Raw genomic sequence first — 24,978 nt, 5'->3', positions numbered from 1 at the left:
TGGCGAGGTTCCTCCAAAACCAGCCCCAGACAATAAAAACTTACTCAACATTAAAGTCTGCACTTACAAAGAGATTTTGGGGGAAACATTACATTGGATGCAAGGAGGTTTTACTTTACAGAGAGGATGGTAGATATGTGGAACAGCCTTCCAGCAGAAGTGGTAGAGGCTAATTCAGCGAGGGTATTAAACATGCATGGGATAGACATATGACTCCTGAATCTAAGACAAGACCAACGACTCATACGATATCCTACATGCCAGATGCTCTTACTGTGTCCTTACGCTAAAGCACTTTAAGGTTTTACAGCAGGAAAAACGGGCGACTAGATGGGGGCCGAATGGGGCCGATTCTATGTTTCAATCTGAATTTACTACCAATTGAAATACAGCAATACAGAAACATACGCGCTGAATGGATATATATATATTGCTATAAACACATACATGGGGTAGGACCTTGCAAACCACAGCCACTGTTACAACCTGCGGCTGTAATTAACATAGAAATTAATATAAAAAAACAGCATTATGAATATTTATAGTATACAAAAAATATAATAATTACAACAACAATAGATTGTAAGCTCAAAAGAGCAGGACCCTCTCCTGCTTCGGTTACCGGTAATTTTACGTTGTCTTTATTAATACGTTTCACAGGGTGCTGTTGTAACAACACCACGGAATCTGCTGGCGCTATATAAATAACTAACTCTATATTACATATATATTATTAGATTGCATCGGGGGTAACGAAAGGAGCAAGGAGGTAAAATGTGTTCGCTGCCCCTTTTTACAAGGAGAACACAACTCCCAAAGTAAAGCAAAGGGGCGGGTACCGAATCAGACCCCCCCAAAACCGCTTTCAATCAGAAATTAAATGCCCCCCCCATATCCAACTCAAGAGGGGTAACTTCACCAGCCGGAGGCTACAACTTCCACATCATGGCACAGCTTGCTGGGAGTTGTAGTCCCAAGAAACCAGCATTATGGACGCCCCCATGCCGTCACCTTCAGTGAAAATATTTATTTTAATATACTTCCATTAGTAGAGGGGGCAATTAATTCCACCCCTTCACCCAATGGCAGGTTTACAGCCCCGTGTAAGATTATTACCCTGTCAGGCTCTGTCACCCAGGGGCATAAACCGCTTCTCACATGTAGGGGGAAACTCACTATCCAACCCGGCGGCCGGTTGCGTTGCAACCCTCGTTTCTGCAACAAGCCCCGCCCCTACACCTGCTTTGACCAATTAAATTGCCCTTGAAGACATACAGGTGTCTGGATTAGCCGCTCATTCCGCCAGCACTCTAAACAGGATTATGATGACGTGTCTCCACCTACAACCAATCGGATTGCTCGTAGTTGCTCGACGAAGCGCAAGATGTCATCAGCGCGCGACTGCTGTGTGTGACTGATGTGAAGTGTCTGCCGGATGGAGGTATACACAGTAAGGGGTGTGTGGAGAAGGGGTCCCGGGAGACGGAAGGGAAGCGGGAAGCGAGAACCGAGAACCGAGAACGTTAAAACGGGGTTTTAACGGCAACCGCCTTTTATTAAATTATTAGCATCAGATTTAAAATATTAACAATATTGAGCTGTTTTCTTTTTTTTTTTTAAACCAGTTCTGGTTTTTGCCCCATAATATAATGTTTTCGGGCAGCTGCTGACACCCTGACTGCTGGTGGGAAATCACGGAATGATACTCTGCTAATGAAAGTCTATGGAGGGACGGACTTCATTAGCATCGCCATAAAGCATCAGCTCAGTGTGGTGTTTGAGCTGGGAAAACCACCCAAAATATCATATGACTGACACACAATGGCAGCTCCAGTTCTGCAGATAAAGGGATTTGTTTAGAACAAAATGAGATAAAACCAGGTTTTTGTCAACAACCAACATTACTGTATACAGTGCTGCGGGGGGGGGGGCGCTTTATTGCTGTATACAGTTTTTTATGTGCAAGTTTTTCTTTATTATTCCATGGGACTTCCTAGTTAAAATGTTAGTGATATATAGCGGGTTAGTAAAACATGCGTGTTTAAATTCCCGCACCTCTACCACTTCTGCTGGGGGGCTGTTTTACACCCTGTCAGTAAAATATAAATGCTGCTTTGGGTCACCCTGCCGTGAAACCATTTCTGTGCTTGCTTTGTAGGATCAGGACTGATGTGTAATAACATATGTTTCTAACATGCATAACGGTGATTTATTTCAGTTTATCATCTAAGCAGCGCACGGAACAGATGTGAGAAGCGTCGCCCCGGGTGAAAGTCCTTGCAGATGTCGCTGTGACTGCCGAAGCCGTTATCTATTAAGCTTCCCATTTTCTATCGGGAAACAACCTGCAATCATGAGCTTCCTCGTTGACTCCGTCTTCATGGTTATTTCTCAGGTATGAGAGAGAGAGGACAGTCGTTTATTTGGATGCAACTGATGAAGTCTTGTGGGGTTTCAGGCCTCCGTTATAAGGCTGCAATTCCAGATAAGGCTCGTTGTAACTTAGTTACTTAACAAGCCCAGAAACGGCAAAGAATTTACAAATCCTCAGCTGTTTTTGTGTATTTTATGTAAAGATCTACGCTGATAAACCCAGGAGTCCACTGGAGGCATGACTGATTTGAAATTGTGAATTATGAAGGGTTAATGCCTGACCGCAACTCCTTCACGTACGCTTCACTGGACCCTGTATAATACCCACGCTGCCGTTCAAAAGTTTGGGGTCACTTTGCTGTTTTCATGGAAAAGAAGGACATTTCTGGCAGTTGCATAATTACAAAAGTATAAAGGGCCATTGGAGCATAGGAGTGATGGGAGTGATAAAGGGCCATTGGAGCACAGCAGTGATGAGAGGGATTATTAACGCCAGTAGTTATTAAAAATACCTTTTCTCTGCAGCCTTAGGGTCGCCAATGGGCGTCCATTCTTTAGGATCTAAATCATCTAATCAATATATTTGCTCAACATTATTTACTACAAAATAACTAAAAAAAACAACTAACCGTCATGTGCCTGGTAGATCACAATGACCTTCATTTCAATTTTCTGCAAGCTGGGATGTTAATTTATTATTAAGTTCTTGGTTTTTCATCTTTTATTTTTTCCTCCTTCCAGCTGCTGTTCTTCGGCTTCGGTTGGCTGTTTTTCATGCGCCGGCTGTTTAAAGACTATGAGGTCAGTGATTAAAATACGGAGTGATCTGTCATTATGAGTATTCAAGCTACAGCACTTTGGCTAAAAAAACAATAGAATGTTTTAATCAAACTTGCTGTTTTTAGTTTAGGATGGGTCCAAAATTAACATGTAGGTCCATTTTATTAGAAAATACATTGCGTGTATGTTGCCTCCGTTTAATTTATGGCTGAATCGGTCAGGCAGCAAATCGTTTTCATTTCACAAGAGCCTGTAAGAGGGAAGGGTGCAGCTCACCCCGCTGCAAAGGTCTGTACTAAAGTTTTTCATATAAGTTAATAACACAGGGTCATCCTGTTCCAGTTTAACCCCTTAATGACAAAGCCCGTACATGTACGGGCTCAAAATGCATTGTTTTCAATGGGTTTAGGGACGCTCTAAGTAACAGTAATAAGGCTGAAGACTCTGCAAAGAAACTTTTTAATGTATAAACCCACAAGTTTGATATGTGGACTTATTGCCATGGTAGCCAGTGGTTGTCATGGTGACAGGACCACCTTTCAGACAGAATGACTTCTTACATAGCCCCATTGTCGTAAGATTAACCTAAGCTTATGTGTTTTTTTTTCCAGGTCCGGCAGTATGTCGTACAAGTTGTATTTTCCATAACATTTGCTTTCTCTTGCACTATGTTCGAACTTATTATCTTTGAGATTCTGGGCCTTTTAAACAGCAGGTAGGTGAGATTTGTCTCCAAGGCATCCGCCTGCATATCATATAATTACTACGACGAAGCATGTCGTGTGAATATAACATCGGTGCTCTGACTCTGAAGTCTGATCAGAGGTCGCATACAATCTTAGTCAAACTTAAAGGCCACGGCTAATATCCCCGTGCCTGCCTTTTCACTTTATTCATCCTAAATGGAGCAAAAGTAGCATCGGTACATTCATATGTAACCATTACAAGGTGTTAACAACACATTTGAAAGCTTGAAAGTATAAAACAGCTGCCTGAATTGTTGCTTTTTTTTTTTTCTTTCTTAGTACAAAAATGATATATATTTAATTTTATTGATATTTACACGCATAAAAGATTTAAAGTAGAAACGCGTATATCTTTGTGTGGTGAATTCCCCGTTAGATACAATGTTACCGGCCACATGGAAATAAATAGGATATGTGCGTTTTGCTCCTTCAAATCATTTGCTGAATAAATAGTTTTAATTTTATTTGTAATTTTTTTTTAATTTATTTATAGCTCGCGCTACTTTCACTGGAAGCTGAACCTGTGTGTGATTTTGCTGGTTCTCGTCTTCGTGGTTCCTTTTTACATTGGCTACTTTGTGGTGAGCAATATTCGACTGTGTGAGTACAAATCTATCACTGTAGGCCTGATCTAGGTCATTCTAGAAAGACTGTATGCTCAGCCTGTGTCTGAATAAGCCTCCGTCTAGTCGTATAGAATAATACAGAGGCTGGGGTTTTGTTCATTGTCCCCCAGACAATGCTTTTTGTGTATTTTATTTTTGTTAGTCTTGGACCTGTCACCTTCTCAAATCCACATTCCCATGGAGGGGAGGTATCCATCGTGACCTCAAAACCGATGAATCCTTACATATACATCAGTGTTGGCAAAAATATTTGGTTCTGGGCAGGGTAGTTGGTAGTAGTGCAGTAACCTAGACAACAGATCAATGCAGGGGTAAAACGGTAGCCCGTTTAATTATTTGTTCAAAAAAGTTGATGATGGATGTACTGAGGCAAGACGCCCGAGCGCTGATATAAAACAGGCGGCGAGGCTTGTCGGAGAGGTCAAAGGTCTCTTATTCCCATAGTAAAAGTGTAAGGTATGTGTCTTCATCTCCCCAGACCCGCACGTTCCTCCATACTACCTCTACAAGCTGTCCATGAGGGTCACACGCTTGGAAAGGAGACAAGAGTTTATGGTTATTGTCATTTGCCCTGTGCTTAATGTGACCAAAAAAGCCTTGCCTGTTGTCGGTAGGAGAAATAATAAAAAAATAATAGATGGGCAATGTTGGCAAGACGAGGGGGCTAAAAAGACGGTATGTTTTCGGAGGAGAGATATACTAAATGCTGCCCTCTAGTACATTGGCTCGTTGGTGATTCCCAAAGCATTATCCATTTTTGGGCTCAATATAATTTTTGATAACTACGAAGCTATCATGGAAATGAATTTAGCGAGAGGGGAAAAAAAACCCCAAAGTTGGCAGGTCCATGCGAAAATAATCAAACGGGAGATTATTGGAGTGGCTGTAAAGATTTCATGTCGTGTTCTTCATCGGGGTTATAGAACCATTTGATACTAGCTGTGGAAAGAAAATACACATAATAAGTACATTTATTGTTATAATGAGTACATTTGTTGTAGAGGGTGCCTTTATTGGTTAACTGAATTGCATTAGACTGCACGCTTTCAAGACTGCTTAGGTCCCTTCTTCAAGTGTTTAAGGAGCGTCATTAGACTGCTGTCTTGTGCATCGCAGTTAGCTGAAAAAGGTATTTATTGGTATTAAAAAACTCAATAAAATTTGCAGCTAACTACCTTCTAACTGTACTACTTCACCATAAAACGATCATATTATTTAGTATAAATGTTCTTTACCCGCTTGAACGTGTATAATGATTTAACCCTTACTGTTTAGTGTATGACGTGATCTGTCGTTCCCAGTGCATCGCCAGAGGCTACTCTTTGCCTGCGTCGTGTGGTTGACCTTCATGTATTTTTTCTGGAAGCTGGGGGATCCGTTTCCAATACTCAGCCCGAAGCACGGTATGTTCTTAGCAACCGTATTTAATGCCAGTCAGCTGCCGCAAAAGGCCAGTATTATGTTGGCATGTACAAAACGGGATATTTATTTATACGGGAGGAGCATAGCATCTGCCTATTTACAAGTCAATGGTATGACCTCACCTTTAATATGCCGTACTGGTCCTTAAAAATAAAAACATAAAAAATAATAAATTTTTACAATGCTGCAGTTTCCAGCACTTTAAAAGAAAATTAATTTCTCTTTACTTTTTATTCATTCATGAGATTAGGTTAGTGACCGTCAGCCGTAGAGGTTATAAAATGTAGTAGGGGTTTAGTATGTAGTATGTTTATAGAAAAATAAACATACAGTCTGCACGTGGCTTTTTTAATTGTTCTTAAAACTTTACCGTTTTCCCCCCCGCAGGTATCCTTTCTATAGAGCAGTTGATTAGCAGGGTGGGAGTAATTGGAGTGACCCTCATGGCCTTACTGTCGGGATTTGGTGCTGTGAATTGTCCTTACACGTATATGTCCTACTTCTTGAGGTAGGTTGGTGTTTTATCACGCAGTGCTAAGAAAGGTTATCTCTGGGCAGTGGAGGAAGCTGTAAAGCATAGGGTTAAATGTGATCGGTTGGCGTCCATGTTGGTCGAATGGCGTTAGTGTGTGTGTGTGTGTGTGTGTATATATATATATATATATATATATATATATATATATATATATATATATATATATATATATATATATATATATATATATATAAAAATTAGTTGGATGATCTGAAACATTTAAATGTGACAGGCAAGCATAAACATGTCTGTACATACTATGTGGACAGATACATACAGAACACACAAAGTTTTGTTCTACATACTGTTGTGTTCTGTATAGTTAGATGTACGTATTAACATTTCTTGAGCTGATACTTTGTGTTCGCATTATGAATAGATAATGCTCTCTTTATATATAGATAATAGATGCTTATGGTAGGTTTACTATGTTTCTAGTTCTTTTTCTTTGGGTTTTTAAATCGTGATCTCTTCCAGGAACGTGACTGAGACAGATATCCTGGCCCTGGAGAGGAGACTCCTGCAAACAATGGACATGATTGTCAGCAAAAAGAAGAGGTAAACATCAGCCGGGGCAGATTGGTCGGTTGGTCTGGATTACGTTTATTCTAAGATCCTGCTTATTTTTATTTTAGAAGAAAGACTGTATGCTCTGTGTTCCGCACGTGGAACCTTTTCACATAGACTGATAAGCAGTGTGTAGTATATATTGTTTAAAGGGACAGTCGTGTCCTATTTTTGGGGGAGAATTTTTGTCCCTCGTATGTTTAATGTACTAGTGGCTTAGCTCTGCCTCCTCTAAGTTGCCAGCCTGTTGGCCCGATGGGTGCTGGCAAAGTTCATTCCTGCTCCCGTTGCTGCTCCATACCGTCGACTGTCGAGGCTGCAGGCCATATTTATATCTGGCTGAGGAGAAATAATTGGTTCTTACTGTCCTTTTAATATAAAGCTTCCTGCTACTTAATATATCAAGGGCCATCCCAAAAGGAGAGCACATCTTCAAGTAACTCCTGTGAGCTACCTTTTTAAAATGATTTGCAGCTACCATGTGTTGCCTAACTTGGTAGAAGTTCCCTCGACCTGCATGTTCCTATCAATGATGTATTTATTAAGATACAGTGTGTGTGTCTGATGCAGGGACAAACATTAAAGCAGTCCCAAGCCATGAAAGCATCTGAACACTACACCTTTCCGGCCACTAGAGGGCACCGCCTCCCACATCTTCCAAAGTTCTATAATGTAGTTCTTTAAGTTTCATTAACTGCTTTAAACATGTAGAATGTAGCCTTTTAAGATTGACTAAAAATCATTGTATTATTATCAACAAATGTTATGGAACCAGAGTTCTCACGGCGATCAGCAATTGGCTGAGAATCTCAGGAGTTTTAGTTTTTACTGGTAACTACCTTTTGGCAATCCCTGAGCTAATGAGTGATGGAAAGCCAGGTATTAATGATTTGGTGAATGGCAACTCCCACAGTCTGACAGAGGATCATGGGAGTTGTAATTCTCTACGTGATGCACAGGGCAGCATTAATAGGCCCTTATTTGAGACTTTGATGTGCAGGGTATACAACGCTGGGGGTATATTACTGTATGCAGCGCTGGGGTTAAAATATTTTTCAATCGGGGTTTACTTTTACATCTGTTATCCGTTAACACTTCGGTCTCAAAGCTCTTATCTAGTTGCCGTTTTGGCTGTCTCGCAGTTCAAGAGTTAAACTTTTTTTATTATGCTGTGGATAGTAAGGGTTTCACTTCTCACGGCCTCACAATCGGAACCTTTTCCTTCTGCCAGTTAAAACAACCGTTTTGAGTGCATTTTCCAGTCCTGCAGTTTCATTTCCAAATGTTTACATTAGGCAATTGCTGATTTTCCCAATCCTTTAAATAGGACCCATTACATGACAATGGAGCTTGTTTTAGGTTCATTGTGTACCTGATCACCTTTCACGTGTAAAGTGCTGCCCCTTACGGTGTCTGGGATGTAAAGCTGTTGCTCTGTTATACATCCCACATACTGCAGGGGGCAGCACTGTACATGTGTGTGAGCCGTACCAGTCGTCTGGAAAAAATGGACAATGTGTTGAGCCTAAACTAAGCCCCTGTTCCCCCTTACAAGAAATGGTTACGCACGTGATCGAGAACTATGCTCTAACGCCCTGCTGTTGTATTCTATCGACAGGATAGCCATGGTGAGGAGAAACCTGTTCCAACGAGGAGAGGTTCACAGCAAGCCCAGTGGATTCTGGGGAATGATTAAAAGTGTGACCTCTTCAGCACCCGGCAGCGAAAGTATCCTTTACAATTATCAAAGATCAAATATATAATTTTGGGTTATATATTTTTTTTTAATTTTTTGGGGGGGAAAATGTGGAAAACGGTACTTTAATAGATCAATAAATAATAAATCAATATTTCTGAATGTTCAGGAGAACACGTTTGAGAAGGGAAGTAGAATTAATGGGTAAAGGGTTGGGGATTATAGGAGACTTTAAAACAAAAAAAACCCTTATCTTAAATGCTGGCAGTCACTTGACTTCTGCCTGGCACCATGCCGGGGCTCCCCATTCTCTTTAAAAATGCTCTTTAAAATGGGGAAGTTCTCATCCACATCACCCTGCAGTTGTTCTCTTTATTATTAACTACTTAATCAAGCCTTTCACGTGAGAATCAGTGCTATAGAACACTTAATTAAAGGCTGTATCTGTGAGTCGGTCCTGTGAAACACTTAATCTAATATTTCATAGGAGAATCAATACCGCGTTGATTTATATCCCGAATCCCGTGTGATTTGACTCGAAAAAAGGGAACATAACTTTCAACCATTTAAGATTTTGCATAAAATTGGAGGAAAAAGTAACTGGAATACTCGCCAATTCTAAAGCAATTATTGACTCATTGCTTGGGATATAGCTTCTTTTCGCTCATTGATTTGAGAAGTTTATATCCAATTGAACGCGATTTTATGGATCCTGCTAGTACCTTCCTTGCCCTGCCGAAATCCTTTCACTTCAGGCTTCCTTTCTTCCCATCATAAAATTCTTTCCGCTGTTCCGTAAGGAAAGAAACTCCCGAGGACGTTGTGTTCACTGCAGTGGTCATATCCCTGTGTACTTCTTTCTAAAAAAATAAATAAATATATATATATATATATATATATATATATATATATGCATTACCATTCAAAAGTTTGAGATCATGTAAACATTTTCTTATTTTTGTTATAGAAATATTCATGTTTTCCATAAAAACTTTTGTGTGTGTATGTATGTGTGTGTATATATATATATATATATATATATATATATATATATATATATATATATATATATATATACATGTGTGTAAATGGTTCCAGGTCTCTTGGTACCGTGTTCACATAATATATATTTCTTTTCTTTTGGGACACATTGTCTTAGTGACATTATAATGAAAATAAATATGGAATTTCATTGATCTTATGTGTGTTGATTTGTTACATTATTCCTAAACCTCGCCATCAGACCTGTCTCAGATTCAGCAGGAGGTGGATGCACTGGAAGAGCTCAGTCGGCAGCTCTTTCTGGAGACGGCTGACCTTCATGCCACTAAGGTAATAGAGTGGAACTGCCCAGCTAGAAGCAGCCTCCAGTAGTAGTCGTAGTAGAAGTTTTCTATGCCGGTTGAGTCCAAGAAGTGAGTTAAAGCTTCTTGTTTGGGCCAGCGGGTGGCTTTCTATCATAGTCTGCCCTGAGAGATCCGACTTCCACTGATGTTTAAAAACGTGTCCTATGACATCACTTATTTTTCTATGTATATTTTAGGAGCGCATTGAATATTCTAAAACCTTCCAAGGGAAATACTTCAATTTTCTGGGTTACTTTTTCTCCATCTACTGCGTGTGGAAGATTTTTATGGTAAGAATGCTGACCGTTTACTTTAAGATCCGGTCATCCCTCGAGTCAGCAGCCAAACGTTGCTACGAGTGAACTTTGCTTCTGCTCTATCAGAGTTTGCCTTCAATCTTTGTATTACCTGATAAAGAAAATACCTGTAATAATGTTTGAATATCATATGACCTCGTGCGTCTTAATGGCAGTAGGCTTGTGTCCTTAACATTTTAATAGATAATTTGTTTGGCACGTACTTTAATGCATGCAAGTTGGTGCCAACATTCTTAATTATTGGAATAAAAGCAAACTTCTGTCTCGCTTTCCTCCTCCTCCTCCCCCCTGAATGTCTCTGAGAGCAGGAAGCATACTTAAGTACACTTCCTGGGTGTGTCCAATAAATCAGTGGACGTGGCAACGACCATTCGCATGCGTGCAACACATCAGTCTAAAACTAGACAAATGACTGCCTACAGGGCGGATTAGAACAGGGTGTCCAACCTGCGGCCCTCCAGCCGCTGCAGGACTACATCTCCCATACTCCTTAGCCAGCCCCTTAGCTAAAAGAGCATTATGGGAGATGTAGTCCCGCAGCAGCTGCAGGGCCAAAGGTTGGACACCCCTGGCTTAGATTATGATATAAGCAAAAAAATAGGGCTGAGCTTTTTTATGACATTTCTCAATGAAACATTCTTTAGAGCTGCTGAAATCATGGGAATTGGGAATGAAATACCCCTTTTATAAAGGTGATGAGAGTTGTAGTCCCAGTAGCAGAGTGAGTACAGTTGGTTGGGGGTGTATTTATTTATTTATTTATTCCCCTTTGTTCATAGGCAACCATCAACATTGTTTTTGATAGAGTTGGGAAGACAGACCCAGTAACCAGAGGTATCGAGATCACCGTGAATTATCTGGGCATCCAGTTTGATGTAAGTTTATTCATACGTTACGTTGTTCTATTTCTGTGCTCCCGTGTAACACATGTGATGTTCCGTGTAAACGTACAGTAAAAAAAAAAGCACCCTGCTTCATGAACTGGAGATAAATGTGGAGAAAATACTGAATTCTGGGTGTACTCACTAACAGTTACCATTATGTCAGGCCCAATATGATCCAAATACTTTTTCACAGCACCGTCCAATAAAACGTATCTGTCCCTCCCCATTTCTTATATTTTTGCATATTAGTCTCTCTTAAATGTTTTTTAGATGATCAACCTCGTTTTACTATTGGACAAGATTACCAGAGTAAACCCAAAATGCAGTTCCCAGGGGTGGCCGGCTCTGGCTACATTTTTAGGGTCATTATGTCCACGTTTGTTACTTCCCTGCAGGTAAAGTTCTGGTCTCAGCACATTTCTTTCATCCTCGTTGGCATCATCATTGTCACGTCCATCAGAGGCTTACTGATCACGCTCACAAAGGTAGGTAAACAGATCGGCGCTGAATATGTAGTCCAGGGCATTGATGAAATTCGAGTGTTATGGGAAACATTGCCAGTCTCTCTGTTATGTTAAAAAAAAAACAACTAATAATAATATTATTAAAGAAAAATATAGTTTTAAGAGTCATATGGAACTTTGAGAAAGCAGTTTGATTTTATGCCGCATCTTATCAGAAGGAAAGCCAGGTGGGGGCCACCTATATAAAGCAATTCTTATGCAAGGTGGTAAAAGTGGTTGCCATATTTACTGCCTTGCATCAAAATGAACCTTTTTATTTTAATTTCACCCGTTTCCGTAAATCCTAATATTTAATTGCGCTTTTGTTGTCGGCTTTTAGTTTTTCTATGCCATCTCGAGCAGCAAATCTTCCAATGTGATCGTCCTCCTCCTGGCTCAGATTATGGTGAGTGATTTATGTTATGTTTTTATTTCTGCGTGTGTACTCCTGGGAGACGCAAGCAAACCATGGCCCCTCTCTTTGTATGGAAATAAATAATAATCAGTTTTTTTTCAGAGGTTGTTCCAATAACTTTCATATAGGTCTAATCAGTAAATTTGTTAAAATATTAAATAAGCTTTGTGAAGGGAAAAAAAACCGGGAGGTCCTTTTTTTTTTTTTTTTTTTTTAATTTTTTTTTTTTTTACCCTGCAAGAAAAGCCAAGTTGGTCCCAGCTGATAAACATTTTTAATGACATCAGCAACTCATGTTTTAGTGAGCTCATATGACGATGCAGACTTTGCAACTGCTCAGTAAACATGTTTGTTGTTATCGTAGTTTTCCCTTCTACTGGATGGCTGCCAAACCGTGCAATGGGCCGTGCTAAATTCTTTCACTGTTAAATGGTGGTGCTCTTTTATTATTTATAGAATATAAATTCATTGATCACTAGAATGCCCTTTTGAAATTGTTACAGCTAGAAATTTCTTGTGACCCCAAACTTTTTTAAACAGTAGTGTGTGTCTGTATATATGATATATATCATATATATATATATATATATATCTATATCTATCTATATCTCATATACAAGCACAAAAGGCTAGACTAACCTTTTGAGGGTGTTCCTGTACTTCTGCCTCTGGCAGGGTTGTCCTTCTGGTGGGTAACTATATCTCATGACATCAATGCACCTATAAGCCCAAGGAGTAAGCCATTCCCATTAGCCCCTAGAAGTCTAGTAGTTAACCCATTGAGTGTTCCCCAAATCTATTCTCTCGTTGCAGGGAATGTACTTTGTATCCTCTGTGCTGCTGATTCGGATGAGCATGCCCCTGGAGTACCGCACCATCATTACAGAAGTTTTGGGGGAGCTCCAGTTCAACTTCTACCACCGCTGGTTCGACGTGATCTTCTTGGTCAGCGCTTTGTCCAGCATCCTCTTCTTGTACCTGGCCCACAAGCAGGCCCCGGAAAAACACATGGCCTTGTAACAAAAGCCGCACATGGACACTGAGCGGTGGTAGAGACTCCTCAATCGTTCTGAGAGTACGGCTCACCAGAGCCTCAGGATAATGAATCTACAGACTGTACTGCGGATCAGCATGAACACTCGGCCCCTCTATTGTGACATTTTCTCCTTCCTGCACAAGAACTATAGATTTATGGTCTCCATTTCAACCTAAATACGTTAAAATCCATATATCTGATAAATCAAGCCTGCCTTATACTGATTTAAGCTCTATACACATCAAAAGCTCATAGTATCAACTGCTTTACCATTCACATAAAAAAAAAAAAAGCCTATTATTTCTGCATGGGGTATATTCCACAATGTGAGAAGTTTTTTTTCCTTTTTTAACAGAGGACCAGTCACCTTCCATTAAAAAAAAAAAATAAAAAAAAAAAAAGCCTTTTTTTTTTTCTTCAATCGTATTACGCATTCTCAAATTAATTAATCTAAAAACTTGGGTTGAAATCTGGGAGAAGGATTGTTTTACTGGTACAATACAATAGTTTTTTTTTGTTTTTTTTTAAAACAAATATATTGTAAATATTGTTACAATAAAACAATATCCATATATACTATTATTAATCTCTTATGATTTTACGCAACAACGCAGGGAATAAAATATTAATGATTAATTCCAAATTATTACAAATGCATATGAAAAGGATGGTTCCCTTATATATATAATGTTCTATTTTTCTGTACATTGGACATTATACTTTAAACTTGGAGGGCTATGCGGTGGAGAGGGTACCATGGCAATTCCTGTAGCAGTGTGCCTCATATTGCTGGCGGGTATGGACAACTTCATGGTGTGTTGCTTCAGGACACCTAGATCTCATTCCACCGCAAAAGTGTTATGCACAGCCATCGAGAAGACATGGCAGATACACTGCAGCACCACCTTCTAGATGCCAAGCGGTGAAGGTGAGTGGAAGGGTAACCTTATACCTGCATCATGTGCTATTCAGAGTGAACATAACATATATTCTCCCTCTTCTGTCCTTTATTATTTTTATTGTTTTATATAGCGCCACCAAATTCCATAGCGCTGTACAATGGGTAGAAAGGACAAGTAGTATATAACATAACAAATTGACTTACAGAGACGACAGGTGAGGACGTCCCGGCTCAAAGGAGCTTCTTGTCCAATGGGTTATTGGGACAAATCCACGTAATAAACCTAAAGCTAAAGTTGATCTTTCACTTTTCCCAAATTCTCCGCTTTTGTCCACAAAATAATCTTGTGTGTGCTGATGGTGGGATGATGTTTACAGATTGTAAACCACAATGTATACAACGGGGTAAAGTAGCTTTTACTCTATTCGTTAAGCCCATTTAGCTACCTCTCCCCTACTGTTAAGTTGCTGATGGCTGTTGATTGGTTCAGGCAGCCTTCGCAGTGATTGGGCGCAGAGAATAGTAATTTGGTGAAAAAATTCTCAGGATCCCGGAGATGAATTTTTAAACTAAATACTCGCAAAGGAATTATCCTGAAACAAACAAAAAAACACACAAGTTACGGTTTCAATAAATGGTTTTTATTTATACCAAAATCTGTGATGTCAGCAGTTAGAAGATCGCAGTGGGGCTCGTTGTGACGCCCCTGTCTTCTGGGTGACTAGCTGGTGGGCAAGCCGAAGATCTGCGAATGGAATTAACTTTTGGGCATTATAACGGCTTCTTCTAGAATTTCTGCTGGTTTACATATTAACGTGATATTACGGTTGCCTTGAATTGAACAAATACCGTGACAAAAACATTCAGTCTTGAGTTTTTTCCCCCATGACCAAGCCCTTCTCGTGCACAGAATAGTCAGCTGGACCGTCGAGAGTGTTTGGATGGTCTAAGAAACGTCTTGGACTGGAACTTGGCAGAGATTAATGGGAGTTGAAGTCCTGTGACAGCTGGCCTCTGTCGTATGTAATTCGGTGCGTCCCTGAGGATGCTGGGTGTTATATTCCGCTACGGATGATAGTCTCTGACTCGGATGTTTACAGTTGGGTGTCATCATCGCTTTCGTTGTCGCTGTCGCTGTCGCTATCGCTGTGATCTTTATCCTCCGTTTTGCTCTGCGGTTTATCCTTGGCGGTTGGAGTTTCCGCCTGTCGAAGAGAAAAGGGGGATTTTAATATTTATTGTTGTTTGTGTAAAAAAGTATAGTTGTTTGGGGCAAAGTTCTAAATTTTGGCACGGAGAGATAATAATCGTACAGGTCCCAAAAAAACAGCAAAGATTCAAATCATCTTTCTTAATGTGATCTGTAAACACCTTTTTAGAAGCTTAATTTATATTCAGAATTTTATATTTGGGAAATTAGCGTTTTTTGTAAATAAAAAAATCCTTAATAAGGCGAAGTATCCACCACCTTGATCGGAAGCCGCCTTTAGGTATTGCGTACGATGGAGAACATTCCGGAAATAAATGAAATATTGCTTACCTTTTCTTCTTTTTTCTCCGGGCTTGACTTGACTACCTCCCCGTAGCTCGGAGGACTCTCCTTTTCGGGCAGAGGGTCGGCCATGGAAGCTGCGATAGGGATTTTCTGCGCCTTGTAGTATTCGTAACCCTCTTGGGAAATGACCAGTATTGTCAGCTTGCTTCCGCCGCTCTTGATTTTCGTTACAACGTCCACATAGCTTTCCTTCTCCACGTTCTCGCCGTTTACTTCTAGCAGCACATCATCCTCTTTTACCCCCGCCACCTCAGCTGGTCCCCCCTTCGCCACCTGTGGGGGGGGGGGATACATAAAATGAGTGGCAACCTTTGTATTCGGCCACACTGGAGAGCTTCTTGTAACTTTCCTACATGGAGTTTTCTACTACCCCCAAGAAATGAGGATGCTCGGCAGCTGTTTAATGTTACATGTTTGAGTTACCTGTTTAATAAACTGTCCAGGAACCTCCTTGATTGCATTTAAGTGGAAACCATACCCGCCGGTGCCCTTCTGTAATCGGCATAGCCTGGGCTTGTGCTTTGGGTCTGGAGATGGGGCTGGTTTCGCGGCTGTTGCGGACGGGACCGGGCTGATGGAGGGTGCCGGTGTAGAAGAGACCACTGGAGCCGTCACATTTTGAACCTCGCTCTTCTTTTCTTCCTTTAGTTCTTGCAAATATAAATAAGGTGATACACCGGCCTGAAATAACAAGAAATAGAATATTTACTGGACATCAGAATAAACATTGATGCAAATATGATTGACTGGACACCTTGTTTGTGTCTTCCTTTGAGCACACAACTTCTCATTACTTATCTCGCAAAAGAGAGAGCTCAATATACTTCCAGTTTCTAACATTCTGGGGGTAAAAAAACAGCTTCTGGTACAGAGACAGTCTGGTGACCCATGCAGCGCCACAAATGTAGACTTCATACTAAAGTACTTTGTAAGTACCACTGCCCCACCACTCTCATCTTCTATGGCTTCACCCAACGCAAGTTCGTAGAAACAACCATCATGACTGGCATGACTATCATGATTGTTTACTTCTCACCATTGTGTACAGGTCATCCGTCTTCTTATCCACGATCAGTAGCGTGGTCTTTTCTCCTCCCATGCGAATGGCTTCCACCACTTGCTCATGGTCAAAGCTTTCCACGGACTGTCCGTTGACAGCGACAACTCGGTCGTAGTCTTTCAGCTTGGCCTTTTCCGCTGGGCTGCCTGCGTCAATATCCAAAACGAAGTGACCTGCGACAGAAGAATCGGATCCATTCAAAGGGGGATGTATACAAGAAGACAAAGAATTAAGGGCGACACAAGGATCTGCTCTCCTTTATTATAAAATAACCTTTAATGCAATTATTGAGTGCTGGCTTGGGGTTCCATTTACGTATCCTTGTTTATCTTTCATAGTCATCCCGCACTTCATTATGTATATTGCATATAACACAGTCATTACACGCAATGCTTGAGCTCACGCTTCTAACCTCTCTGATTTTTTTCTTGTCTCAGATAGAACCCGTAACCACTCGGCTCCTTTTTCAGCTCCACAATTCTAGGTTTGTGCGGCAGGAGTTCTAGAGTAGCCACTTCTCCTGTGATCTTCATCTTCCGTTTGGAGAAGTATTCGATGGTTTCCTTGTCTGACACCAGGAAAACAACACTTGTTCCGGATTCCTTTACCTAAACATGATAACGCAATAAATAAAGATGTTGACCACTTCCCAGACCACCAAAGTAGAGTATCCGATTTATTCTCAGGGGAGCACGGCTCAGAAGCTCAGTTTATGTCAGGATATGTATTGAGTTAGGGGTTTAGTTTTCTCCAGAAACCAGTAATGTGTTAACGTTGGGTGCTTGATTAGGTGTTTCCTCAAGGTGACCCAATGTACCATCCAACACAGGCCAGAAACAAAAACAAAAATGGGTTAATACCATGGATATTTTAGATGGTGCAAAGACCATAGTCCATAGACCACTAATGTCCAATGGCAGGTAGCTAGAGAACCATCTTTAGAACCAAGTGGGAACATCAATGATCACTTGAGTCTTCTCTCCCTCTCTCTTCTATTTTGTTTAGGCTAAGGCTCTAGAGATGAACCTCCCAATGTTATCCTATAAAAATCTGGTTCCCTTATCATCCAAGTCTTCAATCCCCACCTCTTCTACTATACATATAAAGCTGTCCGGGATAACGGTCTAGACCCATACTTAAAAGATTTTTGTCTCAAAGAACCTTTGATGCTATCTGATCATGTGTGTCTTCCTCGACATTCTTTCCGTTCAATTCAATGATACGGTCTCCATCGCGTATTCCGGCTTTGGCCGCGATGCCGTTCGGCAACAGCGAGGTCAGGATCAGGTCATTCTCTGGAACACGATACATTCAATGTCAAATATTTCAACAAATCACTAATAATTCAGCTCGTTTTCCGAAAATTCCACCAGAGAATCCTCAAAGTTTTGTCTTTAAGGATGTTTTTTGCAATTCACAATTTTATAATATAGTGCCATCCTATTCTGCGGCTTTGCATAAACAGTTGTTTGTAACCTTCTTGCGTATAGTTTCAGTATAGTTACATAGAAGCCAAATAGATTTCTCACCTTTCGTAGTTTTTAGGGCAAATCCAAAACTGACACCGTCTTTATTCAGGTAGCAGATCCGTGGTTTTGGGGTGGACTCTCCATTTATCGCGGCTTGGCTCATTGGCTGGTTGACCTCTGGCTGCTTTGCAGGTTGTGATGGCGCTTGGTCGAGTTTAGACAAATCTTCTCCTTTTCTCTTGGCGCTCTTGTAGGATTCCCCGTCCCAAATTAAAAGACTTACAGAGTTTCCGCTGCCCTTGATGAGCTCTACCACCTGTCGAAAAAAACCATTAATGAGGTCTTTTAATTCTGCTCCAGATATCCTATTTAGACATGGGGGAAATGGCGATACTTGGGAAATGCCCTAGGAAAAAAAGGCAGAATGAGCAGAAAGTGGATAGATTCAGGACGAGTCGGTGTCACCCAAAAATTAAAAGGTTGCCCTGTCCTTGTCTCCTCTTTCACTCATGACCACCCATAACCCCCCAACTATGCCTGCTTTCCCTGGCCTGCTTCCACTTCTAAATTTAATTTAATATATATATATTTATTTTTTTTTACACATTTTCTTATGAGCTACAATACAGATAGAGCAGTCAGTAAAATGTATACTATTTTTATGATACATCTGTTGCTGGTAGAGAACAGAAAGATATTTAGCTGTTGGCAGGAAAAGACAACATGTAGCGTTTCTCTCTGAAATGCTTCACCAACTTAAAGGAAATGGCATTCGAATTGAACCCCCCCCCAAAAAAAACAGACTTTTATGTGGTTTTAAGTACCGGCTTGATATGATCCCTAAAGAAGGTGAGGTCGGCCATTCTGTAAAAGTTCCATGACAGGTGAACGATGAGCAGCTCTTGCAACATTTTCAAGCATGGCCAACAGATGATTAAGCACTTTGTGTGCGAAACGCGTCAGACAGTTCCTGAAAACTTTTACCTTTGCAATGTTATTTGCTACCAATAAATCTTCAATAAGAAGCCTTGTCGGATCCTGAGGCTATATATCAGTCCAGCGCGTGTGCAGTAATTGTCTACAAGTCTGAGCTTGGCCAACAGGTCAAACACCAGGGTTTGATAAGCTCACACTTCACTCCCTCGCCTTTTAAACATAAAATAGAACAAAGTGGTTCCAAGTTGTATACCCATTATTTTTAGTATAATGGTGTTAAAATTAATAAAAATGATGGGGCTGACTGAAGGCTAAGATTTCTGTACCCTCTATTTAATGCAAATCATTCCATGTATTAAATAAAGAAACCAAAACAACAGCTCTGAATTTCTCTGTTACCTCTTTGTGCTCCTTTTCATCCACAAACGTCCCATTGACCCTTAGGACTCTGTCTCCATCCTTTAAACCGGCTTTGTCGGCCGAGCTGCCCTTTTCGATTGACCGGACGAGATGACCGGCTTCGTCCCTCTCGATACGCAGGAAAAATCCATAGCCTTTGCCGTCTTGTTTAGTCACGGTGCATTCGCGAGGCTGGGAAGGAGACACCATGTCTACAACAGAGCAATATGGATCATTATTATTTTTTCTCGTATGACACAACATTTTGCAATTTTTGGCAGGGATTCCGATGATTTTGTTTTGTGTAATGTTACTATCAATGACTGCAGACGTCATGAAGTATTCCAGTCAGTCTAGGCCTAGGGCAGCCGGTCCGTACCTGGGCCAGATGGTCAGATTTGGTGATGAGGCTCATGCTACTGTCCCATGGGTTGGTTTGCAAAAATTTAGAAATCTCCTTTGAAACTGGTCTACTGACTCCTCAGCGCAACCTCCATAGAAACTACACTTGGTGACTCAACATAAAAGATGGCGGCCATAGAGGCAGTGATGTATTTACCTTTGGGGTTTTATCCACAGTCTATTTTGGTTGCTGTGTATTGGGCAGGATGAATTCATTTGCATCAAGTTTCTGTTCTGGGGCTGTTATATAACAAGGGCATTTGGCTGACCTTGACTGACCTTGACTTTTGGCTCTCTCCCCCTGGGTGGACAATTTTTGCGCGGTGGCCCTGTGGTTTCTAGTTACACCCTTGGCATACGCGCTTGCTGATGGAAAAAATGGACGTTTCTTCATTTTCACCCAGAAGGAATATCAACAGAGCATGAGGAGGACCTGAATCATGGACGTGGTGCCTCAGCCTCAATAGAGTTAGTAGGCCCTAGATGGTAGATATACCATCTATGACTATATACACGACATATTTCTATAATATCCAGATGGCCATCGGGCAATCCTGCAAATACTCGATGGGCTGGTTATCGGGATCTTGAAGTCCGTGGGTCACCTGCCCTAATTCTGAACAGTCGTCAGATTTTGAATATAGCATTAAAAAGCCATTTATAGCCAATTCTATCGGATTAAGATCCAAACCATTTGATTTTGTTGTCCCGACTATATATTAAGAGGGTCAGTCTTGCGTAAACCATAGTTATATTGGTGAGGTTTCTGCATTATATAACTATGCATTATGCAGGGCCAGCATGTTCCTTCCAAGGGTTAACCCTATATAATGCATACTAAACACAGCGAGATTAAATGTTTCCTCTCACCTCAATTTACCTGCGACTCACAGCCACAGGAATTGCATTTAATCTAAAGATCAGGTCGATTTAGCGTTGAGTGGCTTCTTGAGTGCAGGACGAGGAAGCAATTAATTACAAGGAGCTTTTATCGCCTGGATCCCCAAGAAATCAGAAAAAGCAGGTATGTGAGATACCATGTCGTTGGTCTCGTCTTAGATTCAGAAGCCATATACCTATCCCATGATGTTTAAATCCCCTCACTGTATTACCCTCTACCACTTCTGCTGGGAGGCTGGTCCACTTATCTACCACCCTCTCAGTAAAGTAAAACTTCCTTCCATCCCATCTAAGCCTCCGACTCTCTAGTGTTAGATTATAACTTATTTTTCTAACATTTCTCCTCCTTTGAAATAATCTTCTCTCCTGTACTTTGTCAGATCCCTTTTATGTATTTAAATGTCTCCCCCCCCCTCTCTTCTCTCCCCCAAGTCATACATATCGAAATCCTTTAGTCTTTCCTGATAATTCATAGAGCATTTGGTGAAATGGATTGTCCATCTTACACTCCTTGTTCTAAATTTTGGACCTACGGCAACGGTAAACCGTTGAGGACATCCACTATAGTTATATAAATAAATAAATTAAAATAAATAAATAAATTAAAACAAATAAATAAAGAAAGAATGAGAGATATATATATATATATATATACACACGCAAACATATTAGATTTCTACTATGGCTTGCAACCATTCTCCAGCGGGATGTAAAACATTTAAAGCCCAGAAACGTCATCGATATATCGTGCAGAGCATCTGTTGCAATTTCTTAATCCCTGAATACCCCCCGGATTCCTAACCCAGGGCAAGCTGCCTTACCTTTAAGCATGTTACCGAGAAGGCAGGCTCAGAGTCCTCTAGGTGAGGATGGAGTCTTAGCTAGAGCTGGCGCTACACAGCTGGACTTTGGTTGGACAAAGGTTGAAGTAAAAGATGATCTATTTACCAGCGACTCCTCTCCTCCGTATCACGGAACCTTGGTTATATTTTTACTACGCCCATTAGATTTCTGTATTTATTATACTCCAAGCACATCAACAACTCACTGACTCATAGTATCCAAAGCACAAAATTCACTAAAATGTACCTGTTGAAAGAAAACAAAAAGTAGTTTTTTTGGAGAGGGGGAGGAAATGTTTCGAGCCCATCTAATTTTATGCATTAGAAAAATGTTTTGCTTGCTTTCCAAAATTCCCTTCCATAGCATAGGTTAACGGGGTTAATTCCCAGCTCTGATAATAACAATAAACTCAAAGGACTAAAGGTCAAAACACAACGTGACACATTTAGATTTCCAATAATTCTCTAAATATCTGTATTTTTTTTTTGCAATTGTAAAATTTTTACCGAAAGGATCGAGGAAGATATAAATATATGCGCACCTACATAAACATGTATATGATTCGCTAATCTCATCGGGTTTTTAAAGGGACACACGGCCATCGTATGCACTTAAATGTGGTCCCTTGAAATTTTGTGCTCATTGCAACTGTATGGGCTATTTAGCCAAATCTCCTGCGTTAACTCGAGAAGCATTCTTAGGGTCTAGAAAGACCCTCCATACACATGTCCAGAAAGTGTTCCCATTAATTTGAAGGGGACCACTTTCCTGCCAGTGATCTGATGCTTCCAGCAGCCAATCAGTGGAGTGAACCATCAGATCACGGAAGAAATTTTCTCCCCAAGGGAGCTTCTTCCTTTTATTTTTTTGGCAGGTTTGAAGAATAAATATTAACAGAGGGAATTTGCCCCTTCACCCTGAGAATAAGGCAAAAAGACTTCCCAGGTATACCCCTGTATCGGCACCATAGAAATTTAAAGGGACCTCTTAGCTACCATGTGGCTGGAGTGTCCCTTTAAATAAAGCATAAACAGAACTTGTGATTGCTACCTCATCTAAATATGTACTTATTATCCATGCAGAGTGACTGATATGACAATATTGGGTACTGTATACCAAAAAAGTTACTTTTGGAAATATAATTCACCCAGGGGAGGTGGGGGAGGGGGCAATTGCCCCCCCCCCGGGCTGCTCTTGTTTAAACATCTAAGGCCACTGCCAGTAGTCTTTTTATGTTTTATAAGTATTCTATGCAGCATTTAGACTATGTCTGGATCCTGTACATGATCCCATTATAGGATCCATATTCTATGGATTCTCTCCTCTGATACCGTCCCAGGGCTTTGCAAAGTAGTATGCAACTCTATGGCAATGAGGAGGTTAACTACTCATTTTTTGTGTTTTTTTTCTTTATTTGTGGGTAATTTGGTTGAGTGACAACAAAAGATAACCAACAAGAGTTCCTCATACCAGTTTAGAAATAACCTAAGGGGAATATTATTATTATTATTTATTTTTTTGAATAGCGCCATCAAATTCCGTAGCGCTAATATACTGGCCCATACATGCTGGTAAACACTGGTGGCAGAGGATAACATAGTATCACCATCGTTTCCTAAAACAGATACACTTTTATTACATTTAAGACCAAGAAACTGTTGTCTGTGAAAATTATATATATATATATATATATATATATATATAAATATCTAAAAGGGGAAGTTTGCCATAAAATTGCAGATTATATTTTTTGTAGCGTCGACTCTCCTGGCAGCCTTCAGATCTGAAGATAAATTAAGAGGAAATGCAAATTTTCAATGTTTCTGTGACCCGGTGTGAACAGCAGGACTCAGAAGAGCAGTCAAGACGGACCAAGAGTTGGTACACGGTTCTGGAAAGTAGTGCAGAAAGGCCGACTCTTAGTCTTTGACGAGGGACGTCAGTCCAAAAGGAGGAAGGAAAGTAAAGGCAAGCAGGATTCTGGTACAGGGTTCAGAACCCAATGGCGATGGAACGGCAGGATAAGACAAACTCATAGGCAAGGAACTGGAAACTGGTACAGGACTCGGGACAAGGCAATTACACCCAGATATTAAAGGGCTACACGGTAATTGAGGGTATATCTAGGTATGAAGGGAGAGAAGTGCTGGGATTTAACAAGTACAATTGTCTTGGCCAACGCTGGATAAACTGGGAGGGTTTGGGGGAGCAGTCAATGTACCCCTCATACCACCAATGAAGATCATCACGTGCCCGGCCAGTGTTCCTTCTCATTTCTAGAGGCCATCAGTCGCTTCATCTCCTCAGAGGACAATTAGAAGCTGTCTAGCTTGTCCTTCATCAGTTCAATAATGAGAGCTTCAAGCTCCCCACCGATCTCTGACCATCAGAGGACCTTTAGCTACCATGTATCTAGTATCTGCGCATGTCCTCGCTCCGCAGCGCTCTAATACTGCGGAGCCTCAGATTTTATCCCGTGTTGTATTGTGATTCCTTCCAGGCTCAGAATAAAGGCCTTGACACAACATCTCCTTATGCTTTTCCCTCAAAGCATTCGGTATTCGGCTTTGACCCCAATCCTAATGTCCTACGCAGCCTCGTTTATGAAGAATACATATTGAGCTCAAATGAACGCACCGACATTCTCGCGATTCGGCTGATACCAGTTAATAAAAAAGGACCATTTCACACTTTTTTTTTTGTGGTGTTATGCCTCCAGCGGCCAGAAATTGATTTTTTTAAGTTCTTCTTTGGAGTTTTTTTTTCTACCTTATTTGTGGCTCACAAAGTGAATTTCAATTCCTCTGTGGGTTTTTAGTAGAGAAAGAGACGTAATCTACCTAAATTGCTGACGCTCGTGCTGTGGCCATTAAGATCTGGGAGTTTAACTTTGGTGATTTTCCCCTAGGGAAAGCCGCATGAATATATTTTTCTCATCGAGCATTAACCCCAGCGCTGTATACAGTAATAACCTCCTCAGCACTGTATACAGTAATAATAATAACCCCCAGCGTTGTATACAGTAATAATAATAACCCCCAGCGCTGTATACAGTAATAATAATAACACCCAGCGCTGTATACAGTAATATAACCCCCCAGAACTGTATACAGTAATATAACCCCTAGCGCTGTATACAGTAATATAACCCCCAGCGCTGTATACAGTAATATAACCCCCAGCGCTGTATACAGTAATATAACCCCCCCAGTGCTGTATACAGTAATATAACCCCCCAGCGCTGTATACAGTAATATAACCCCCCAG

At 40.7% G+C, this 24,978-nt stretch overlaps 2 protein-coding genes across 2 annotated transcripts; one reads left to right on the top strand and one right to left on the bottom strand.

Annotated features, from left to right (window-relative positions):
* Positions 1-2,353: 2,353 nt before the first annotated feature.
* Positions 2,354-13,230, top strand: LOC149281428 (Golgi pH regulator). The gene is made up of 14 exons (XM_089499275.1): positions 2,354-2,395; positions 3,115-3,174; positions 3,765-3,868; positions 4,393-4,499; positions 5,827-5,928; positions 6,335-6,455; positions 6,960-7,040; positions 8,668-8,777; positions 9,989-10,077; positions 10,289-10,381; positions 11,188-11,283; positions 11,688-11,777; positions 12,136-12,201; positions 13,024-13,230. Exons 1-14 carry the CDS (start codon positions 2,354-2,356, stop codon positions 13,228-13,230), a joined length of 1,368 nt encoding a protein of 455 aa, XP_089355401.1.
* A 1,359-nt stretch (positions 13,231-14,589) lies between these two features.
* LOC149281427 (Na(+)/H(+) exchange regulatory cofactor NHE-RF3-like) lies at positions 14,590-21,699 on the bottom strand. The gene is made up of 10 exons (XM_089499288.1): positions 21,690-21,699; positions 19,567-19,778; positions 18,281-18,547; positions 17,924-18,049; positions 17,175-17,370; positions 16,739-16,935; positions 16,126-16,383; positions 15,688-15,975; positions 15,246-15,352; positions 14,590-14,740 (listed from the first exon to the last, which is right to left on the bottom strand). The coding sequence occupies exons 1-10, from the start codon at positions 21,697-21,699 to the stop codon at positions 14,590-14,592; spliced, it is 1,812 nt and encodes a 603-aa protein (XP_089355414.1).
* Positions 21,700-24,978: the final 3,279 nt, after the last annotated feature.

The sequence above is a fragment of the Sceloporus occidentalis genome, unplaced genomic scaffold, assembly GCF_023333645.1.
Source record: "Sceloporus occidentalis isolate IW3139 unplaced genomic scaffold, rSceOcc1.0.p SCAF_132, whole genome shotgun sequence".
NCBI classification, from domain to species: domain Eukaryota; kingdom Metazoa; phylum Chordata; class Lepidosauria; order Squamata; family Phrynosomatidae; genus Sceloporus; species Sceloporus occidentalis.
This window is presented reverse-complemented; position numbering and strand designations above follow the sequence as displayed.